At 32.7% G+C, this 21,260-nt stretch overlaps 1 protein-coding gene across 1 annotated transcript in view; it reads left to right on the top strand.

Annotated features, from left to right (window-relative positions):
• Window positions 1–21,260, top strand: part of LOC134739729 (protein eyes shut homolog) — a 351,486-nt gene that overhangs the window by 271,009 nt on the left and 59,217 nt on the right. Inside the window, exons 7-8 of the mRNA XM_063666301.1 lie at window positions 8,958–9,151; window positions 11,778–11,905. Of these exons, the coding sequence (XP_063522371.1) occupies window positions 8,958–9,151; window positions 11,778–11,905 (322 nt within the window). The remainder of the gene's footprint in view (window positions 1–8,957; window positions 9,152–11,777; window positions 11,906–21,260) is intronic.

The following is a 21,260-nucleotide window of genomic DNA, read 5'->3' as shown; positions in this document are numbered from 1 at the left end:
ATCATGCCACTATTTAGAACAAAATGCTCCATAATCTTTCCATAGGATCTAAAAGCAGTAAATGCCAGAATTCCTGAAATAGTTTATTACATCCTCCTCTGAGCTCATCTCCATACCCATACAATTGTTGACTCAGTCTCTTAGCTTTCATTCTGTTTCTTGAATACCTAAGCATGCTCTCAACTCAAAGTCTTTGCATTTGCTGTTTTCTCTGTTGATATGCTCTTTGTTTATTCATTTACTTGTTTTTTCACCAAATATTTATTGAGAATCTATTGTGGGGTAGCAGCATTCTATTTGCTTGTAATAAATCAGCCAGTGAAACAAACAGAATTACCTGCCCAAGTGGAGCTTATATTTAAATGAAGGCAACAAATTATAGACACAAATCCTTATATAATATATTATTTTAGAACATTATCTGAACTGAAAAATGTAAATACAGCAAGATGAGGGAAGTTGGTGTTCACATTATTCCTTTTTTTTTTTTTCTTTTTAAGATGAAGTCTCCCTCTGTCGCCCAGGCTGGAGTGCAGTGGCACAATCTCAGCTCAGCTCTGCCTCCTGGGTTCGAGCAATTCTTCTGCCTCAGCCTTCTGAGTAGCTTGGGGTTACAGGTGCCTGCCACCATGTCTGGTTAATTTTTGTATTTTAGTAGAGACGGGTTTCACCATCTTGGCCAGGCTGGTCTCGAACTCCTGACCTCATGATCGGTGTGCCTCGGCCTCCCAAAGTGCTGGGATTACAGGTGTGAGCCACAGCACCTGGTCCGCCGTACTCTTGAACAACCTATCCACAGGACTCATTCCATTATTTCTATAAATCTTAGATATTCCTTGCATCTTTGAGGCTGCACAATGTGCCCCCTCTCTTAAGAACTCTTCTTAGAAATCCTTTTACTGATTTATTTTTCTTAGCATCATTTATTACTAGTAAACATACTATATAATTAATTGATTATATGTATTTTAAATGTGTTCTATTTCCTTGTAAATTCATGACTTCATGAGGTCAAAATCTATTTTGTACATTGCTATAATCCAAGTATATAGAATATTTCTTGACATATAATCAGTGTCAATAGGCACATTATTCTAAATTAATTAAATTATTACTTTAATTGCTTCATAGCTGTGATGAAGAATATTTTACATAAGAAAAAGTCTGATATCTTAATTTGGGGGTCTAAGCATATATGATCATTTTCTTTTCATCAAACATTCCATTAAAATAAATATGGTGTTTCTGAAGCATAACATGGAGACCATTTTATTCAGGAATTCTGGGGAAATTGAGAAGTGATGGGATCAGGTAAATTAAAAAGCCAAGGCACAGAAAATCACATCTTAAATTGTGCACAACAAAATGCTTTCACCTCAGAAAAAGCAGTTCTGCCCATTTTGACATCTTGGGGTCAAGCTTATGAGAACGGATCACTGCAAGAGCTCTTAGATATGGCACTAAAAGCACAACTCATAAAAGAAAAACTAAATAGATAAATCAGTGTTCATAAAAATAAAATATTTTTTTCTGGAAATAGCATGTTAAGAAGATTAAAAGACAAATGATAGGCTTGCAAACCACATGTATGACAAAGGACTCATATATAGATGACAGAAAGGCATCTCAAAACTCAATACCATGAAAATCCAAAAATCTCGATAAATAATAGACAAAAAATACAAGGAGAAAATTCACTGAAGAAGCTATAAGGATAGCAAATAAGTACATGAAAAGACGTTCAATGTCACTGACCATGAGATAAATGCAAATTAAGGCCACAATAATATGTTGCTACATACCTATTAAAATAGCTAAAATAAAAAAAATGATAACACGAAATGCTGGTGCATATGAGGAGTAACTAAATCTCTTATACATTGCTGTGGAAAATGTAAACTAGTACAGCCAGTTTGGAAAACAATTTGACAGTTTCTTTAAAAACTATACATGCCTTAACCATATGACCCAGCAAATCCTAGTAGGATAAAAATTTACTTTCACACTAAAGCCTATATATTATATTCATGGTAGCTTTATTTGTGTCTTAGTCAGTTTAGGCTACTATAGCAAATTAACACAGATTAAGTGGCTTAAACATTTATTTATCACAGTCCTGAAGGCTGGGCAATAGAGATCAAGGTCCCAGAAGATCTGTTGCCTGGTGAGGCACACTTCATGGTTTGTCAATGGCTGTCTTTTTGTTGTATCCTCACATGGTAAAGAGCTGAGAGAGGGAGAGCAAGCTATCTGATTATTATACGGGTGCTAATCTTATACAGGAGAGCTCCACTGTCATAATCTAATTACATCCCAAAATTCCCACTCCAAATCTATTGTATTGAGGATTAGGTTTCAACATACTATGTGGGGGACACAAAATTTCAGTCCCTAGCAATTTGTAATAGTGAAAAACTGGAAACAATAAAAGTGTCCTTCGATAAGTGAATGGTTAAACAAACTGTGGTACATTCATACCAGATACTACTATTTACCAATTAACCAAAAAAAAAAAAAAAAAGACCTATTGGTACACATAAGAGCTTTAATGTATCTCAAGGGCATTATAATAAGAGGGACAAAAAAGACAATTCCAAAAAGTTACATATTGTATGGTTTCATTTAAAGAACATTATCAAAATAGTTCAACTATAGAGATGGAGAAAATCGATGGTTGTCAGTGATCAGGAAATGGTAGAGGGCAGAGAAATGGGTAAGACTATAATGGGGTAGCATGAGAGAGATCTTTGTAATCATGAAATGGTTCACATTTTTATAGTGGTTGATTACCTCAATCTACACATGTGTTGAAATGACATAGAACTATACCCAAATATTATGCTAATGCCAATTTTCTAGTTTGATATAGTGTTATAGTTATGTAAGATGTAAACATACTCAGGATTTCCTGGTATTAACTTTGTAATTTTCTATGAATCTATTACTATTTCAAAATGAAATGTGAAAAATCACACATTTCACTGTTTACTATGTTACCCAATGGATTACTTTGGAAACTGCCATGACAAATATACACACAGGATATATTTATACATTGGGAGAATTTTGTTTGTAGAAGAAGCCAAATAAAACGCATTTGTTTTTGTATATTTTTATATTCAACATATGATGTTGAACAACATTTTATCTGAGAGTAGAAATATTGGTCTAGTACTAACAATCAAATGGTATTTGTGTCTTCTATTTCTTTGTACAGAATTAATCTGGGCATGTACTGCTGTGAAAAGAGCATGGAATTATTATGGGATTAGGTGGTATGCAGTTTTTAAAATTATCAATCTCCCATTAATTAACCAGATGTGTGACATGTGGCAAATTGCTTAATGTCTAGAAAAATTAGTTTCTTTTAAATAAAATAAAATGAAAATATAAAACTCATTTATTTTACTTAACATAATATCCACCATTTCTATCCTTCTCACAAATAGCAGAATTTAATTATTTTTATATGTCTGAATAGTATACTATGGTGTATATAGTTAACATTTTCCTTGTCCATTCTTCCATTGTTGAACTCTGAGGTTGATTCCATTTTTTGGCTATTATAAATCATGCTGCAATAAACAGGGGGTACAAATATCTCTTTGGTATACTGACTTCAATTCCTTTTGGAGACATACATCATGTTAATTGAAATAGGCCAGACACAGAAACACAAAAACTGCAAAAACTGCATGATCTCACTCATAAGTGAAATCTAAAAAAAAAAAAAAAAAAGCTAGTGTCATAGAAGTAGAACAGTGGTTACTAGAGACTGGGGAGGGGAGGGAAGAGGGAAAATCGGTAGAGGTTGGTCAACAGGTACAAAGTTACAATGAGATAAGAAGAAGAAGTTTTGCTGTTTGATTGCACAGAGTGACTATGCTTAAGTAAGGTGCTATATATTACAAAAGGGCTAGAAGAGATGGTTTTGAATGTTCTTGCCACAAATAAATGATAAAGGCATGAGGTGATAGATATACTAACTATCCCAATTGGATCATTATACCACATGGATATGTTACAAAATGTCAAATTATACTCAATAGATATGTACCATTACAATGTGTCAACTAAAATAAAACTGGGTAAGAACGGACCTCTATAAATTTCAGGTTTTGTTTTAAGAATTTTATCAAATCTTTATGGATGTAAGTACTATGGAAATGCCAAGAATTACATACTCATAAGGTAGTATCATTCAAACAATGTTTTACTATAATTTCAAGTAATATTTATGTCTAATTAAGTACCACTAAATATCTAATCAAATATCATCAATATTTGATTATGTAAAAGGAAAACATTATGTTAATGTATCATAACATGGAGAAATACATATTTACTCTTTGTATGATCAAAATAAATGCTTATATATTAATAAATATCCACAAATTAAAGGTTGAGTTGTTTTCAAATAATAATGTCAATGGTGTGGTCACTGAACATTTTATACTGCCTTTATGACTGTCTGTTTTAGAAACCGACACAATCCAAAATCCAAATGAATTAATATTATATAATCTAAGCAGTGTTTTCTGGCTAGTAAGTTGTCACTAAGTAACTTAATATTTTGTAGATAAGTATTTCTTGATGCTACTCTTCACATAGTAATAAATGAGTTGGATATAAGATATTTTTCAATAAATATGTTGTTTACTAAAAAGTCTTGCACTATATGGTGATTTTGATGAAAATGGTTATAAACTTGAAGTACAAATACCTTAATTTTCGAAGTCCACGTATATCATTTTTAGCTGGGAGTCAGATATCTCCCTTTTCAGTTTTTTCTAACACGTATCAATTTTCCAAAGCCTTACTCAAGCTAAGAGGAGTAAAAGAGTAAATTTTGTTTTCAAAATCTAGAAGTTCACAGAGATGGCAAGGCCTGTCAGCCTACTACTGCAGTTACGTTTTAATGTCACTATGGTGTGCCTGATTACAGCACATTGAACAGATTGACAAGTGTTTGTTAACTGTGAAGTGAAACACCTGCTGATCCAAGTTCTACACAAGCTGCAGTGGGTACCCCAGGCTTGGGCCTTAATAATACTAGTTTGTTAACTCTATTCGCATGATCTTAGTAGAGTGGGGACTAAGGGGAGGCAAGTGACTTGCCTAGGAAATCAAGTTTAAAGAGGCACTTGCTTTCACATCCCTTCGAGTGCCAAACCTCACTGTACAACTCTGCTGTTGATAGTGTATTGACAAATAGGCATGGCAAGAAAATTAGTCTTAATAAATCTAAAGGAATACAAATCATATCATATATGTTCCTCAACCCTCACAAAACTAAATTAGAAATTAACAATAGAATTGTTTCTAGAAATCTTCACATATCTGGAAATTATTATAAATAACAAATTTCTGAAATAACCTGAGAGTAAAGAAGAAAAAAATAACATGGAACCATATGAAAAATTATGAAAAATAACATGAAACCATATGAAAAATATGAAAAATTATGTCTTAAAAATAAGACAATGCTTAGCTAAAACAGTGCTTATACTGTGCTTAAGCACTTATAACAGTGCTTGTAGTTCCAAGTTTCTACACCAGAAAAAGAACTCTCAAATCAATATTTTAAGCTTCAGCCTTAAATAAATGGAAAAAAACCCACATTAAATGCAAAGCATACAAACAAAAGAGAACAGTAAGATTTGCACAGAAATCATTAAAACTTCTTAGAGAAAATCAATGAAACAAAAAAACTGATTTTTGAGGAAAACAAAATGGACAAATCTTTAGTCGGAATGAACAAGGAAAAAATACAAGGAAAGACACAAGTAAATAAAATAAGCATTGAAAGTGAAGACTCATTAATGACCACTCAAAATTTAAAAGATTATAAGGAGATATTATGAACAACATTAGGCAAACAAATGTGACGACTTAGAGGAAATGAATACATTCTTAAATATATATAAATTACTAACAGTGACTCAAGAAGAAATGGAAAATTCATATAGACCTGCCAGATATTTAAGAGATTAGTACCAATCCTCACTAACTGGCACTAATCTCTTAAAAGAAGAGAAAAGGAAAAAGAGAAGAGAAAGGAACACTTTTGAAGTCATGCTATCAGGCCAGTATTACCCCCATACCAAAACCAAAGACAAAGCTTCCACAAGAAAACTAAAGACCAATATCACTTATGAATAAAGATAGAAAATCTCCACCAAAATATAAGCAAATTGAATCCAATCACATATAAAAATATTTTTTTCTATCCTGATAAAGTACGATTTTTTCTCCCAGGATTCAAGATAAGTGAAAGTCAATTAATGTGATATACCATATTAATATAATAAAGGACAAAGCCTACATAATCATCTCAATAGTTGCAGGAAAAACATATCACAAAATCTAACACCTATTCATTATAAAAACTTTCAACAAATTAGAAATAGAAACACCATCCCTCAGCCTGATAAAAAGCATCTATGATAAATATGTCCAGGGAACACCACACTAAAGGTGTCAGGCTGACAGCTTTTCTTGGAAGAATTGGGAACAAGACTATGATATCTACTTTCACCATTTCTATTTAACACTGGAACATAGGAGGTTCCAGGCTATTTGTTAGACACACACACACACACACACATGCACACACGGACATATTAGTTGAAAGGAAAGCAGTAAACTGTCTTTATTCACAAATGACACGATCTAATATGTAGAAAATCCTAAGGAATCCCCCAAAGAACTACTAGCACTAGTAAATGGATTTATACAGTTTTCAGACTACAAGCTAATATACACAAGTAATTTGCCTTTCTGTATATTAAAAACAATACTTCAAGGCCAGGTGTGGTGGCTCACACCTGTAATCCCAGCACTTTGGGAGGCCAAGGTGGGCGGATCATGAGGTCAGGAGTTCGAGACCAGCCTGGCCAACATAGTGAAACCCCATCTCTACTGAAAATACAAAAATTATCTGGGCATGGTGATGCGTGCCTGTAGTCCCAGCTACTTGGAAGGCTGAGGCAGGAAAATCACTTGAACGCAGGAGGCAGAGGTTGTGATGAGCTGAGATCATGCCACTGCACTCCAGCCTGGGCAACACAGCGAGACTCTGAAAAAAATAAATAAATAAAAATAACATTCAAAAATAAAATTAAGAAAGCAATTCTAGTTACAAGACCTTAAAATGCTTAGATATGAATTTAACATATAAATGCAAGACTTTATCTTAAAGCTATGCAACAATGCTGAGAGAAATGCAAGGATAGCCAAAGAAATGGAGATACATTGCATATTCATTGATTGGAATTCAATCTTGTTGGGATGGAAATTTTTCCCAGTTTTATCTATTGATTTAATAAAATTCCTATAATATTCCAACAGGCTTTTGTGTAGAAATTGACAAGCTCATAGAAAAATTTATAGGAAACTACAAAAAGAATCCATAGCATAGCCAAAATGATTTTTGGAAAAAAAGAAGGAAAGGTTGAATGACTACCCAATTTCAAAACCTACCATATAGCTATATGCATTATGTATTTGTCTGGTCAGTGGGTTATTGCACATAAAAAGGTATATGAATCAGGAAAAAATAATAGATATGCCAGAAATCAACTTTCATATTTATAATAGGTCAGTTTTAACAGTTGCTAAACAAACAAACAAACAAGGAAAGGTCAGTCTTAAAAGAAAAAGTGTCATAACAATTGTATGTGTATACGTGAAACATATAAGCTAAATCATTATCCCACACCATATAAAAAATAAACTCAAATGGATTAGGAATCTAAACATAGGAGCTAAAATTATAAAATATATTAAAATGTCTTCATGACCTTGGGTTAGGCAAAATATTATTAGAAACCAATTATATGATACCAAAATATATGATATAAAAACGACAAAATGGACTTAATTAAATAAAGGAAAAGTTGACAAATTGGATTTCATTAAATAAAAACTTTTGCTATCCAAATGTCAACAAGTGAGAAAATGGAAAGCCAAATCTCATATATCATAAAGGACTTTTATTCAGTATATACAAAGAACTCACTCAAAAAATGCTCTCAACATAAGAAAGCTGATAACACAATTTAAAAATGGTTAATAGATTTAAAAAGACATTTCATTTTTGAAGATACACAAATGATTAATACACATACCAGAAGATGCTGAAAATAATTAGCCATTAGTGAATGAAAATTGAAGCCTCAGGGAGATACCATTGTACATTTACTAGAGTGACTATAATAAAGAAAACGGACAAAATCAAATGTTGGCAAGTATGTGGATTAACATAAATCTGACACATCGCTGGTGAGAATGTTAACATGGCACAGCTACTTTGAAAAACAGTTTAGCAGTTTCCTAAAATATTAAACATGAATTTTCCACAAAATCCAGCAATTCCACTCCTGGGAATCTTTTCAAGAAATACAAAAAAAGTATATTCCCTCAAATAATTGTATATGAATTCATGATTCATGAGAACCAAAAACTGAAAACAGATGTCCACTGAAGGATGAATGGATCAACAAAATGTGTGTATTGTGAATTACTCTTTAGCAATATAAAGTACCAACTACTGATACATGATGCAACATGAAAATTCTTTAAAAAAATTGCTATGCAAAAGAAGCCAATCGCAAAAGACCACATACTCCATCATACCTTTCTAATGAGATGCCTGGAACTGGGCTTGGGTACCAAGATTGACTACAAAAGAGCTCTTCTTTGGGTAAAGGAATTGTGCTAAAACTGCATTGTGATGATGCTTGAGTAGCTCTATACATTTGCAAAAGTTATTGTAGAATTGCAGTGAATGAATTTTATAATATATAACTTATACTGCAATACATTTGTTAAATAAAAATATTTCATAAACTCTAGAGAAATTTTCTAGAATGTTTTGCTACATATCTATGCTCATTTCTTCTTTCCTTCCTTCCTTTTCTTTTTTTTTTTCTTTCTTGTGTGTGATTTTTTTTAAGGTCCATTCTGTGAGATGTCAACAAAACCTTGTGTTTCTCTGCTTTGTTGGAAAAGAGGAATTTGCCCAAATAGCAGTTCTGCTTACACTTATGAATGCCCAAAAGGATCTTCCAGCCAAAATGGTGAAACTGATGTCAGTGAGTGTTCATTAGTACCATGTCAGAATGGTACTGACTGCATCCAAATATCAAATGTAAGTCTCAATCTAAAATATAAGTGAGTGGTTTTAAATTTTTTTTTACTATTACCAAGCAATTTGAAAAGAATAAATAATTAGAATCCTTATTAAGGTAGTTTAATTGTTAAACTCAGACAAACAAGAACAATCTACTTATTTTAATTTTTTCTATTTATGTAGGAAAGAACTTTGCTCTTCCATCAGTATTCTCCCTTTTAAAAGAATATAAATTTGTACACTCTTCATTTTTACTTATTGCTTTATCTTTTAGTAATTCAATATTGTTATACTTTACTTTTTCAATTTAACATTTAAATAAATAAGAGTAGGAAATATTTCGTTAGCTCTTCTCACAAATTACTATCTTTTCATTTTAGATTCATATTTGTCATTAACTCTTTAAAGAACTTTAAGAGATTATTTTTCCAACCTTCTGAACTTTTTGTTACTAACACTCTGAAAAGGAATTTTTTTTTTCCCTGGAGAACTGTCCATTTTATCAAAAAAATTGCCGAACTTTTGCTGAGAAGAATTAGTTAAATTATATAGAACATAATATACAGATAAAAGTTTATAGAAGAACATTTTTTACTCTACCTGAAATTTCTTCTACAATATGCAAAGATTTGTTACCAATGTACAATATACTAGACCCAAATATTTGGAGATACAAGGGCAAAGAGCAATAATACATGCTTCTTCTAAAAATCAAGGAAACTATTATTGTAGTAAGCAGACTATGCCCCTCGTCCTCCACCAAAAAATAAAATAAAAATAAAATAAATAAACATGTCTATGCACTAATCCTGGGAATATGTGCATGTGTTATATTACCCAGCAAGAGGAAATTAAGATTGCAGATGGAATAAAGGCTGCTAATCAGCTGATGTTATCTTGGATTATTTGGGTGGATCCAATGTAATCACAATGGTCCTTTAAAATGGAAGAGAGAGATGGAAGAATCAGAGTCAAAGGGGGATTTGATGATGTACTGAGGCTGGTTTTAAAGATGGAGGAAGGGACCATAAATGAAAAAATGAATGCATCCTCTAGAATAAGCTGGAAAAGTCGGGGGAACAATTTCCTGTAGAGCCTACAGAAGGACACAGCAGACATCTTGGTTTTAGCCTTCTGAAACTTTTCAGACTTATGACCTCTAGAACTCTAAGATAATGATTTTTTGTTGTTGTTGTTGCTTTAAGCTACTAAGTTTGTAAGAATTTGCTATTTAAATAAAAAGTTGTTATATAAATAGAAAACTAATACAATAATCAAGAACTATTAATAGTATCGTTTAAAATGTTTTGCTTTTAAAGTTGACAATAATGAACAATTGAACACATTCTATAACTTTACGAGTTAAAAGAATCTTAACATAAGAAGCGACTTTTAATGGATGTATGCTTAACTATTAAATCATAGAAGTACTTTAATTCTATTTTGCTTCTCTATTATTCATTATTTATATTCTCTACTTAATATTCTCATTATTTAATATTCTCTATTATTCATTAGAATTATTTTGTAGATAAATTACTTGGAAGATTGTACACGTTATCATTTGTACTGCTACCATGTTTGAGCTTGGGCAAGCTATATACCTCTTTCAATGTTAGTTTTGGGTTAAATTAATAAATTTTGATTGGATTCCATGAGAATAAAACAAAATCATCAATTTTAAGTATATGGGCTTTTTACCTTGGAATCTTAATAAATCTTGTTGTTCAGATAAATATGATAATGAAAATGATGGTAATGATGATGATGTTGATGATAACGATTGGTAATGATGATGATGTTGATGATAACGATAATAAAGAAAAAAGAGAGGAAAAAATAAGGAGGACAGCAAGAGGAAGAAATATGATGACTAGGTTGTATTTTGAATGCAGGTGAAATTAACTTTTGCCCAGCAAATTTAATTTCATTTTATTTTTACCTGCCCATGGATGCATGTACTTGTCAGGTGCCAATAGTTTATTTTCTATGCATAGTCACCCCAAAACTTGCTGGCTTAAAATAATTATTTTATTATTATCTCTTATGGTACTGTGAGCTGACTTGTCTCAGCTAGGATATTGTTTAGAGTCCCTCTGAGGTTGCCATCAGAAAGTGTCTAGACTTGGACTTCATCTTGAAGGTTTTCTTATTCATATGTCTGGTAGTTAATGTTGGCTGTTAGCTTGGCCCACAACTGGGCTTATTAGCCACAATCCTAAACGTGATTTCTCCATGTGGCCTGTGCTTCCTGAGAGCATGGTGGCTGGGTTCAAAGAGCAAGCATCCTAAGACAATAAGATAGACTCTATATGGCCTTTAAAGTATCATTGTCTCCATGGTCTCTATATGGCCTTTAAAGCATCATTGTCTCCATGGTCACAATCTTGCTTACATTCAAGAGGAAGGGAATATAGTCGCTAACTCTCAATAGAGGAGCTTTGATTTCACATAGCAGGAAGAGTGTGTGAGATGGGAGATGGCATTGTGACATTTTGGAAAATAGAATCTGCCACATTGCTGACAGATAATTTCTACTCCAAGTTCATGAAAATAATTTTAACCCTTCTCCAGGTAAGAACCCATTCATTACCTTTGAAATATCCAAAATACTTCATAAAAATATTTTTTTAATCTTTCCTAGGATGTTATGTACATCTGTTCACCAATATTTACAGATTTGCTTTGTAAGAGCATTCAAACATCATGTGAGTCATTTTCTTTGAGGAATAACGCTACATGTAAGAAATGGGAGAAAGATTATCATTGCAGGTATAATTAATTTTCTGTTTATTTTTAATACAAAATACATGGATTTTTAAATCATGTGAATAAAAATATAATGATGTTCTGGTTTTAACCCTAACTTTTACTTAATGGTATATAATATTCTATTTTAAGTTAAAGTAAAATTTTTTTTGCATGTTTTGGGTTAATTGTTGTGGTATTAATTTAAATAAATATTTGAGAAATTCTCAAGCATAATTTAGCTGTACAGTTATAAAATAAATACTTTGTTTCATAATGGAGGTTTTAATATAATCAAATAATAATTGAAGGTCTAGAAAGAAAAGAGAGAGATATGTCTCCATAGTATTATTTCTATTATACATATATAATGTTGAAATATTTTAAAATAATAGAATAACTATTTCGTCCTGTATTTCACAGACCTCAACAGATAGATATTAGTTAGGGTCTTTAGGCAGACTTTTAGGAATTCGTTCTTTCTTTAAGTAATAATTTGCCACAGATTACTCATTTATAAATGGCAGAAGTGACCCAAATATCTGGGCATATAATTTAGTCAATTTTAAATAGCTTTATAGACATTTTCTCACATCATTAAGAAATACAATTTGTACTCTTCACACTTGCTTGACTTTGACTGCTTAAAGTAAATTCTGTTGGGCATTATTGAAAAGCAGTAAGTAGCCTCAACATTTTAGAATATTCTTAAAGGCAGAAAATTAACATGTGGGGTACAGAATAGCCTTGGAACACACTGAAAAGAAACTTAGAATATGCATTCACTTCACACTGTATGATACTTTATTTCAAAGGAATCCAAATTTAAAGTTTTTTTTTTAATTAACCTTTTGAAATGTGACTTTTTCAAAAGAAGTGACAATAAACCTTATTGCTGTATCAAGATATTGAAAACTCTAACCCATTCGGTCAAATTTTTGCATGCCTTCAATCGTGTATTAATTCATCAATAAACCTAAATGCTATCCTTTTAAAAATATATACTTTTAATTTACAATTCTATTTGTATGCCTTAATGTGCTAGTATATTAGTGAATGTACTTAGAAAAGTGATCAACTTAAAAAAAAACAGATACATCTCCTCCCCAAACATAAAACTGACTGATTAAAAAAAATTGCTGACTCTGACTCAGGTGAAATAATGGAGATATAATAAATATTAATTAAGTATGAAGTTGAAAAAAAGACAGGAAATTAATCTTGAAATCTATTTTTCTGTTCTTATGTGAGTCAAAGAATATCAGTGAATATAATAATAAAAACGACTTGACTTCAATGCTTTTATGTTAAGGATTTATCTATGTGTTACTAACTTATGAGGTATGTTTTCCTAGGTCAGTGACTCTAACACTTTGAAATTAGAACTTCTTGAAGAGCTAAAGTACAAATGGTTGTTCCTTGTCTCTAGTGTTTATAATTTAATAGATCTGGGATGAGGATTGCAAATGTACATTTCCAATCAAGTCGTAAGTGATGCTGATGCTCCTGATCTGGAGACGCCATACTTTGAGAACTATTAGTCAAAATGAGCTTGGCCTTAAACAGCTTCAATGAGGGAAATTGTCTTATACCTTCCACCTAGTTTAACTACTCTTTTCTACTGAAGTTTTACTCTTCTGAATTTGGGAGAAAAAAAAATGTGTTAAGGTGAAAAGGAGTCAAATGTGGAAAGGAGAAGAATAGAGTGATTATGGTGATATTAGTTTCCCTACCTGAACATATGCTATAGATCTAAATTTATATGGGTAGATGAGAGAGAAACTGAAGCAAAATTACCTCCTTGAGAAAGACAGTGAAACATTGGTTATGGAAATTTTTATTTGGTACCTAGTAACTTAAAGCAATACAGTTAGAAAGAAATTAATTTTCTCCTGTAGTTAAAAATCAGAAAATTCCTTACCACCTAGAAGACTGAAAGCTTTAGGTTTCTATGGGAAGTTAGCATAAAAATGTTATTATTATGAGCAGAAAGAGTTGTAAAGTATCAAAAGTGGCAACGCTGGGAGCAGGTAGCACACAAGTAGAGTCTGATAGGAAAGGAAAAGGAATAACTGATGTCTTGGAGGTATCAGACAGATAGAATACAACTTTGGTGACTCTCTTAAATTATGGAAGAATGGTTTGATTGTTTGTGTGAATACTTTGGATAATGATTTGAAAATAAAATGGAGTTTGTGAAATATGGCAATTGCAAAAAAATGAAACAAATATTTTAAAAAGGATACTTGACCAGTATTTGGGTGGTGGTTTAGCCATCCAAATACTAGGAATTCCTACAGAATTCCTCTCACTCCTCTCCAGCATTACTGCTCTCCGTCCACAAAAGTGAAATAACTATTTTACCCCCTACTTGCTTGTTTGGCCCTAGAAGGTAAATTTTTTCAAGGTATATTTGGCACTTTTGCATGTTGATACTTGAACCATTTGGAAGAAAGTCTGCACTTAAGATTAACAGTGAAACTCCTACTAGAGGTTTTAAAGGGAAACGAAAGTCACACTCTACAGTGACACTAAGAAACTGTATTGCAGCATGTAATTGTGCAACTGGAGGTCATTTTGCAACCATGAAGTCCAGCAAGGAGACAAAGCCAAAACAGATATAGAGCTGAAAGGATTAAAAGGAGAGCCAGAACAATGATCAAATTCTTAACGAAGAAAGAACTACCTATAGACAGTTTAACAATATGAGCCAATAATTCTCTGCATTGGTTTAGTCTGTTTGAGTTAGGATTATGTTATTTACAACTGAAAACTTTCCAAGTGAATATACTGAAATTCTTTACAAACCACTGAGTTAGATTGCTCACATATTTTAAATGGTTAATCTTCAGCCATACAAGTAGTTTTATTGGCCACTCAATTATTAGTCATCTACTAAAAGAAAATCAAATATTTCTGTAATATTGCTAACTACTTTATGAAAATGATTTTGAATTACTATGAAAATCTACTCTACTATAAGGCATTCAAGAAGAATGTGTTTTATTCATTTCTGTATTTCTAAATTATTTTACTATGCTATGTATAGAATATTTTCTAACTAATTTATTTGATTCATTATATAATTTGTTTATAATAATTATTTTGGATCTTACTGATTGAAATGGAAGGTCTTGACTTGGGCTGTGACATGAAATGACTAATTTATTTAATTTAAAGAATATTTATATATTTTTCAGAAACTTTCCTACTCGAAGTAAAACTCTTCTGCAACCATAAAAAAGGCCAAAAAAAATTAAAAAGAAAAAAAGCTCTTTTCGTAAGAAACTTATATTCCAGTAGGCAGATACTGCTTTAAATGATCACTCTGACTCAGTTTTATTAAATAGAGTGTTGGTGTCTGTTCCCAAGGAAAGGGAGACCAGCTAGAAAGCTACTATGAGTATGTAGCCCAGAGTTGGTGACTGACACTGCCATCAAGATGACTTGTGATTATGGTAATTAAGGATCAGATCTGGAATATATTTCTAAGAATAGTTCAATCTTTTGCTGAAGGGTTAGATGTGAGGTAACAGAAATAAGTCAAGGGTAACTCCAAGGTTGTTTGCTCAATTGAAAGGTTGGGAAATAAACCTAAACAGTTTTCTATTACCATTTCCAAAATGGAAAAATCTGTAGAAAGACGGGCCTGGTTGGCAGGAGTGGAAAACAAGATGTCAGTTTTGAACATGTTAGACAAGACACCTAATAGAGCCAAGTAGAGATATTGAAGTAGATACCAAGTATGTTTCCATTTTAGAGAAGCTATCAGGGCTAAATATATAAATTTGGAAGCCAGTGCCAGAGACATGACATTTAAAACCAGGAAACTTGCTGTGCAGAAACATTTTAGTTTAATTATATTCAATTTTTGTCTATTTTTGTTTTTGTTGCATTTCCTTTTGAGAACTTAGTCATTAATTCTTTGCCTAGGCCAATGTCTGAAAGAGTTTCTCCTAGTTTTTTTTCTAGGATTTTTAAAATGACAGGTCTTATGTTTAAGTTTTTAATCTAACTTGAGTTAATTTTTGTAAATGGTAAGAGATAGGGGTCTAGTTTTATTCTTCTGCATATAATTCTTTATTTTTCCCAGCACTATTTATTGAATAGGATGTTCTTTCCCCAACGTATATTTTTGTTGACTTTGTCAAAGATCAATTTGTTGTAGGTATGTGGTTCTCTATTCTGTTTCATTAATCTATGTGTCTATTTTTATATATCAATACCATGCTGTTTTGGTTACTATAACCTTTTAGTATAATTTTAAGTCAACAGAGTGAACAGACAGCCTATAGAATAGGAGAAACATTTTCAAGGAAAACATCCATCAAAAGTCTAGTATTCAGAATCTAGAAGAAACTCAAACACCTCAGCAAGGAAAAAATCAAATAACCCCACTAAAAAGTCAGCAAAAGGCATGAACAAATATTTTTTAAAAGAAGATATAAAAGCAGCCAACAAACATATAAAAATGCTCAACATCTTTAATCATCAGATAAATACAAATTAAAACCACAGTGAGGTGCCATTTTATACCAATCAGAATGGTTATTACTAAAGAGTCAAGACACAACAGATGTTGGCAAGGATGCAGAGAGAAGGGTATGCTTACACACTGTTGATAGAAAAATAAATTAGTACGTCTCTATGGAAAACAGTATGAAGATTTCTCAAAGAGCTAAAAATGGAACTACCATCTTATTCAGCAATGCTACTACTGGATATCTAACCAATAGAAAAAGAATCATTATATCAAAATAGCACCTGCACTCATATGTTTATCACAGTACCATTCACAATAGCAAAGTCATGGAATCAGCCTAAGTGTCCATCAATGGATGACTGGATTAAAAACATGATACACACACACACACACACACACACACAGCACGAAATACAACTTAGCCACCCAAAATAATAAAATCATGTCTTTGCAGTAGCATGGATGGAACTGGAGACCATTATTATAAGTGAAATGACTCAGAACCAGAAAGTAAAAAGCCTAATCTTTTCATTTATAAGTGGGAACTAGACAATGGGTACACATTGACATATAGGGTAGAATAATAGATATTGGAGACTCTAAAAGGTGGGATGGTGGGAGAGGGTGTAAGAATGAAATATGAACTATTGGGTAAAATGTTCACTATTCGGGTTATGGGTACACTAAAAGCCCAGACGTCACTGCTATGTAATATATCCATGTTAAAATAACAAAAAACAAGCAATCAAACAAAAAACTGCACTTGTAGTCTCTAAATGTAAAATAAATAAATAAATAAATAAATAAATAAATAAATAAAAGAGGTTAGCTTAGAGAAAAATAAAAATAAAACAGGAAACTCAATGAAATTACCTCACATTGAACCCAGATAGGAACATGGGAAGGTTTTCGACTGAGACTTGGGACACTCATATTTGAGGGACTTAATGTATTAGAACATGAGATTTAAAAGGACTCCGTGAGTTACGATGAGAAAAATACACACAATTATTAGAGAAGCTAATAAACTGGCAACTAAGGAAAGTTCAAAATAGTTTATTTTTAGATAGTAGTAGAAATGGGTTGGGATATAGGGCACAAGCAGAAGAGTTAGCTTAGATAGGATGGCGATGTTGAATGAATTGTAATAGAAGGAAAAATAGAATAGGTTGCTTTGAATGTGTGGTTGTTGAATCATTTGGAAAGTGTCTTCTGATGGCTCTGTTACTCAAGTGAAATAAGCAGCAATGTCTGATGAAACAGTAATCCAAGTGAGTATGAGGAAAATAGAGTATTACTGATATGCTACAGCATCTCCTTGAAGTTAGTGAACACGAATTTAAAGTAAGTTCAGTCTACAATAATATGTGTCAATCTCAAACCAAGTGTAATTTACTCATATGCCTGTCAGAAATAGCTAGGGTGTTGAATTAAAGTAGGGTTGAGCCTTTACCAGGCTATGACAATGGAGGGGAAAGAGTGATTTAAGGGTGTATGCAATTAGTGATTATAGAAGTAAAATGTGTAATCTAATTCACACAAGGAGGCAATAGAGAATATGATGGGGATGACAGACACTGAAGTGTTGGTAGGGTCAATGGATTGTGGGATGGAATAAACATTGGGGGAGAAAAGGACTACAAGGAGTAAATTAGAAAGAGAAATGAGGCCGTGCATAGAATATAAAATACTTAACGTTAAGATTATGTAAGTTAACATTGAGAAGATAATGTAGTTATACATTATGGTAGTATATAGCATACTAGAGTGGGAGTAGGTTGTAGAGTTAGAGGGAAGATTCAGATCTTTGAGTTGAGACAGTATGCTCCTAGGAGATGCTAATGTTGCAAATAAATAAACTTTGCAGATATTGAAATAATGAAGGCACTTAGGTGTTCTCCATGCCTTGGCTATTGTGATAAAGAGGTTGTGATGTGTTTGCATGTGTATGTATGTAATATTACACAGCTACATAAAGAAGGAAATTCTGTCATCTGCGACAGCATGTATGAATGTTGACGGCATTATGCTAAGTGAAATAAATCAGCCAGATGAAGACAAACACTGTATCATCTAACTAACATGTACAATTTTTAGAAGTCAAAGTCATAGAAACAGAATACTGGTTTTCAGGCAAGTAGGGCTGAGAGAAATTGGGGGGTGTTCAAAGGGTTATAATATTGTATATTTCAGTACAGTTAGAAGGGAGAACTTGAAATGTTTCCAAGACATAGAAATGGTAAATACTTGAAGTGATGGATGCCCTAAATCTGACTTGATCATCGTACATTCTAAGCATGAAACAAAATATCACATGTATCTCATAAATAGGCACAAACAGTATTTATCAATAAAAAATAAAGACAAAAAAATGAATAACTTCTGGGAAATTAATGTTCAAGGTAATGACTATAGCTAAAAATGATGCATTGCATACTTGAAATTTGCTAAGAGAATAGATCTTACCTGCTATCCCCCCACACATACAAATGATAACTGTGCAAGGTGACAGATATGTTAACTAAGGATAATCATTTCACAATATATAATATACCAAGTCATTATCATGCTTTACACTTTAAATTTGTACAACTTTGTCAATTATGCTCAATAAAGTTGGAAAAAAATAACAAAGTAAGGTTGGGATTGCTGGGCGCGGTGACTCACGCCTATAATCCCAGCACTTTGGGAGGCTGAGGTGGAAGGATCACCTGAGGTTGGGAGTTCAAGACCAGCTTGACCAACGTGGAGAAACCCCGTCTCTACTAAAAATACAAAATTAGCCGGGCATGGCGGCGCATGCCTGTAATCCTAGCTACTCAGGGGGCTGAGGCAGGAGAATGGATAGAATCTGGGAGGCGGAGGTTGCAGTGAGCCGAGATCATGCCATTGCACTCCAGCCTGGGCAACAAGAGCGAAACTCCGTCTCAAAACAGACAAACAAGAAAATAAAGTAAGGTTGGGATTACATTAGAGAAAGATATAACAAGTCAGATATTAAATGTGAAAGAATTAGAGGGGATGCTCAGGAAGGTTAGCTATGAGTATGACAAGGAGAGGATATGGGTAGCATGGTTTGATGGCATCATCTTGAAATAAGTAAGGCTTTTAAGGAAGAGGACAGGACATGAGGAAAAGATGAAGACAACTATACAACATGTAGACATTGAGCTGTGAGAGAAGAGGGAGAAAGAATAACCACCACTTGAGAGTTTACAGTCAAAGGAAAGAGATTCCTAAGAAGAATATGAAAGAAGTGTACAGAGCTGCTTGGGGGAAAAGAACCACACGGTGAGGGATGACTTGGAAACCATTGACTTCCTAGGATATCTGAGGTAATGGTAATAAGGGAGTAATTTTACTGGCGTCAAAGGTAGATCATAGTGGGTTGATTGTGAGTGTTGGCATAAAGTTAATAGTGCTGGGTTTTTTCAGGAGCTCACAGAGCTCGATAGACATTTGGAAATTTCTCCAAAAGCAGTGCTAAAGCTACAGGACTCTGTGCTCCACTTCACTTACAGAGGTGGCAGTGTCCACGGCGCTGCAGGACACAGCTGCAGTGATGCTTCCTAGGGTCCCTGATCACCTCTTGGATGGAGGTTCATGGGTAGAGAAGGGAAAGTCATTGTGACTTGACATGTAGGTTTCTGAATTCTCCACCATACTTCCCACTTTTGTAGAGTGGAAAGTGTTTATTCACCAAAATCACTAAATGGCTTTGAAGATTATCATGAACTACAGTATTAATATTGCCATTTTATACACATACACACACGCACACACACACACACTCTAATTTTTACTGAATGCAATGACTCCAATATTCTCAACATATCAGGAGGATCAAATTTTTACTATTTAGAGTAAAATGAGGAAATGAACCAGGAAATAAAGTTTCGTTAAACCAGCTGGTGTCTTTCTCATATAACAATTTTTCAAGTCTGAAAATCAACTATTTAACCAAATTAATTGGGAGAAAATTTTGTAAAATATGCCACTGACTAGATATTAGAGAAATATGAATACTATGTTTTTAAAAATCAGAAATGTTGTGATATAGAGAATTTTGCTTTCTAAGCCTTTTATTTTCTCCTCCCAAATTCTGAGATATTTCAAGGGATAGTGGTATTCTTTTTTATATTCTCAGCTTATTGTGGTTTTTTTCTGTTTTCTATTCCCTGGATTTAGATTATTATAACTTACACTACTTAAATTTCAATTTGATGTATTAACATAATTTCCCCCACCCCCATCCCCAAGTCAGTTTCAGCATTTATTTTATTTGGTTTGTGATAAATCTCACCATGTCAGTCAGGGGTAAAGTTAAGGTTTTCAGTTTATGTCACAAATATAACTAATTAAGTATGCACTGTGACTTTGAAATAGGACACTGCATTTGCAGAAAGTCATATTTGTTGAAATATGTTGACATATGTTGAAATATGTTGACATATTTCAACATATAATAAAATTATATTTTCTTATTAATTTTGAAAAATGATTGTTAAAATAGCAATCACATATTTGCATGAGGAAAGTATTAATTAATGGAATGCTTCCACTTGGTCACTCAATAATTTTCAACAGGAAAGCTTAATCTTTTGCAGTTAATTATCTCAAAAGCTGGGCTGCTACATTTTTCTTTGCTTGAAATCAATAGTCACATTTATAAAGCTAACTTTTGAATCAATCATTCTGAAATTTAACATAGGGAAACATTTTTTAAAGTTTAAATATAGTTTTAACTTCAGATTCTGGTCACAAACTATATAACTATTAAAAATATCTAGGACATTGTTGCCATTTTCTCATCAAGAGTAGCTTTTGCTACTATTAGTACAACTTTACATTCTGTGGTATTGTTATAGGGGACAGGAGGTATCCTGTAATCTGGCC

The sequence above is a fragment of the Pongo pygmaeus genome, chromosome 5 (assembly GCF_028885625.2).
Source record: "Pongo pygmaeus isolate AG05252 chromosome 5, NHGRI_mPonPyg2-v2.0_pri, whole genome shotgun sequence".
Lineage (NCBI taxonomy): Eukaryota > Metazoa > Chordata > Mammalia > Primates > Hominidae > Pongo > Pongo pygmaeus.
Note: the sequence above shows the minus strand (reverse complement) of the source record. Positions and strands in the feature narration are given on the sequence as shown.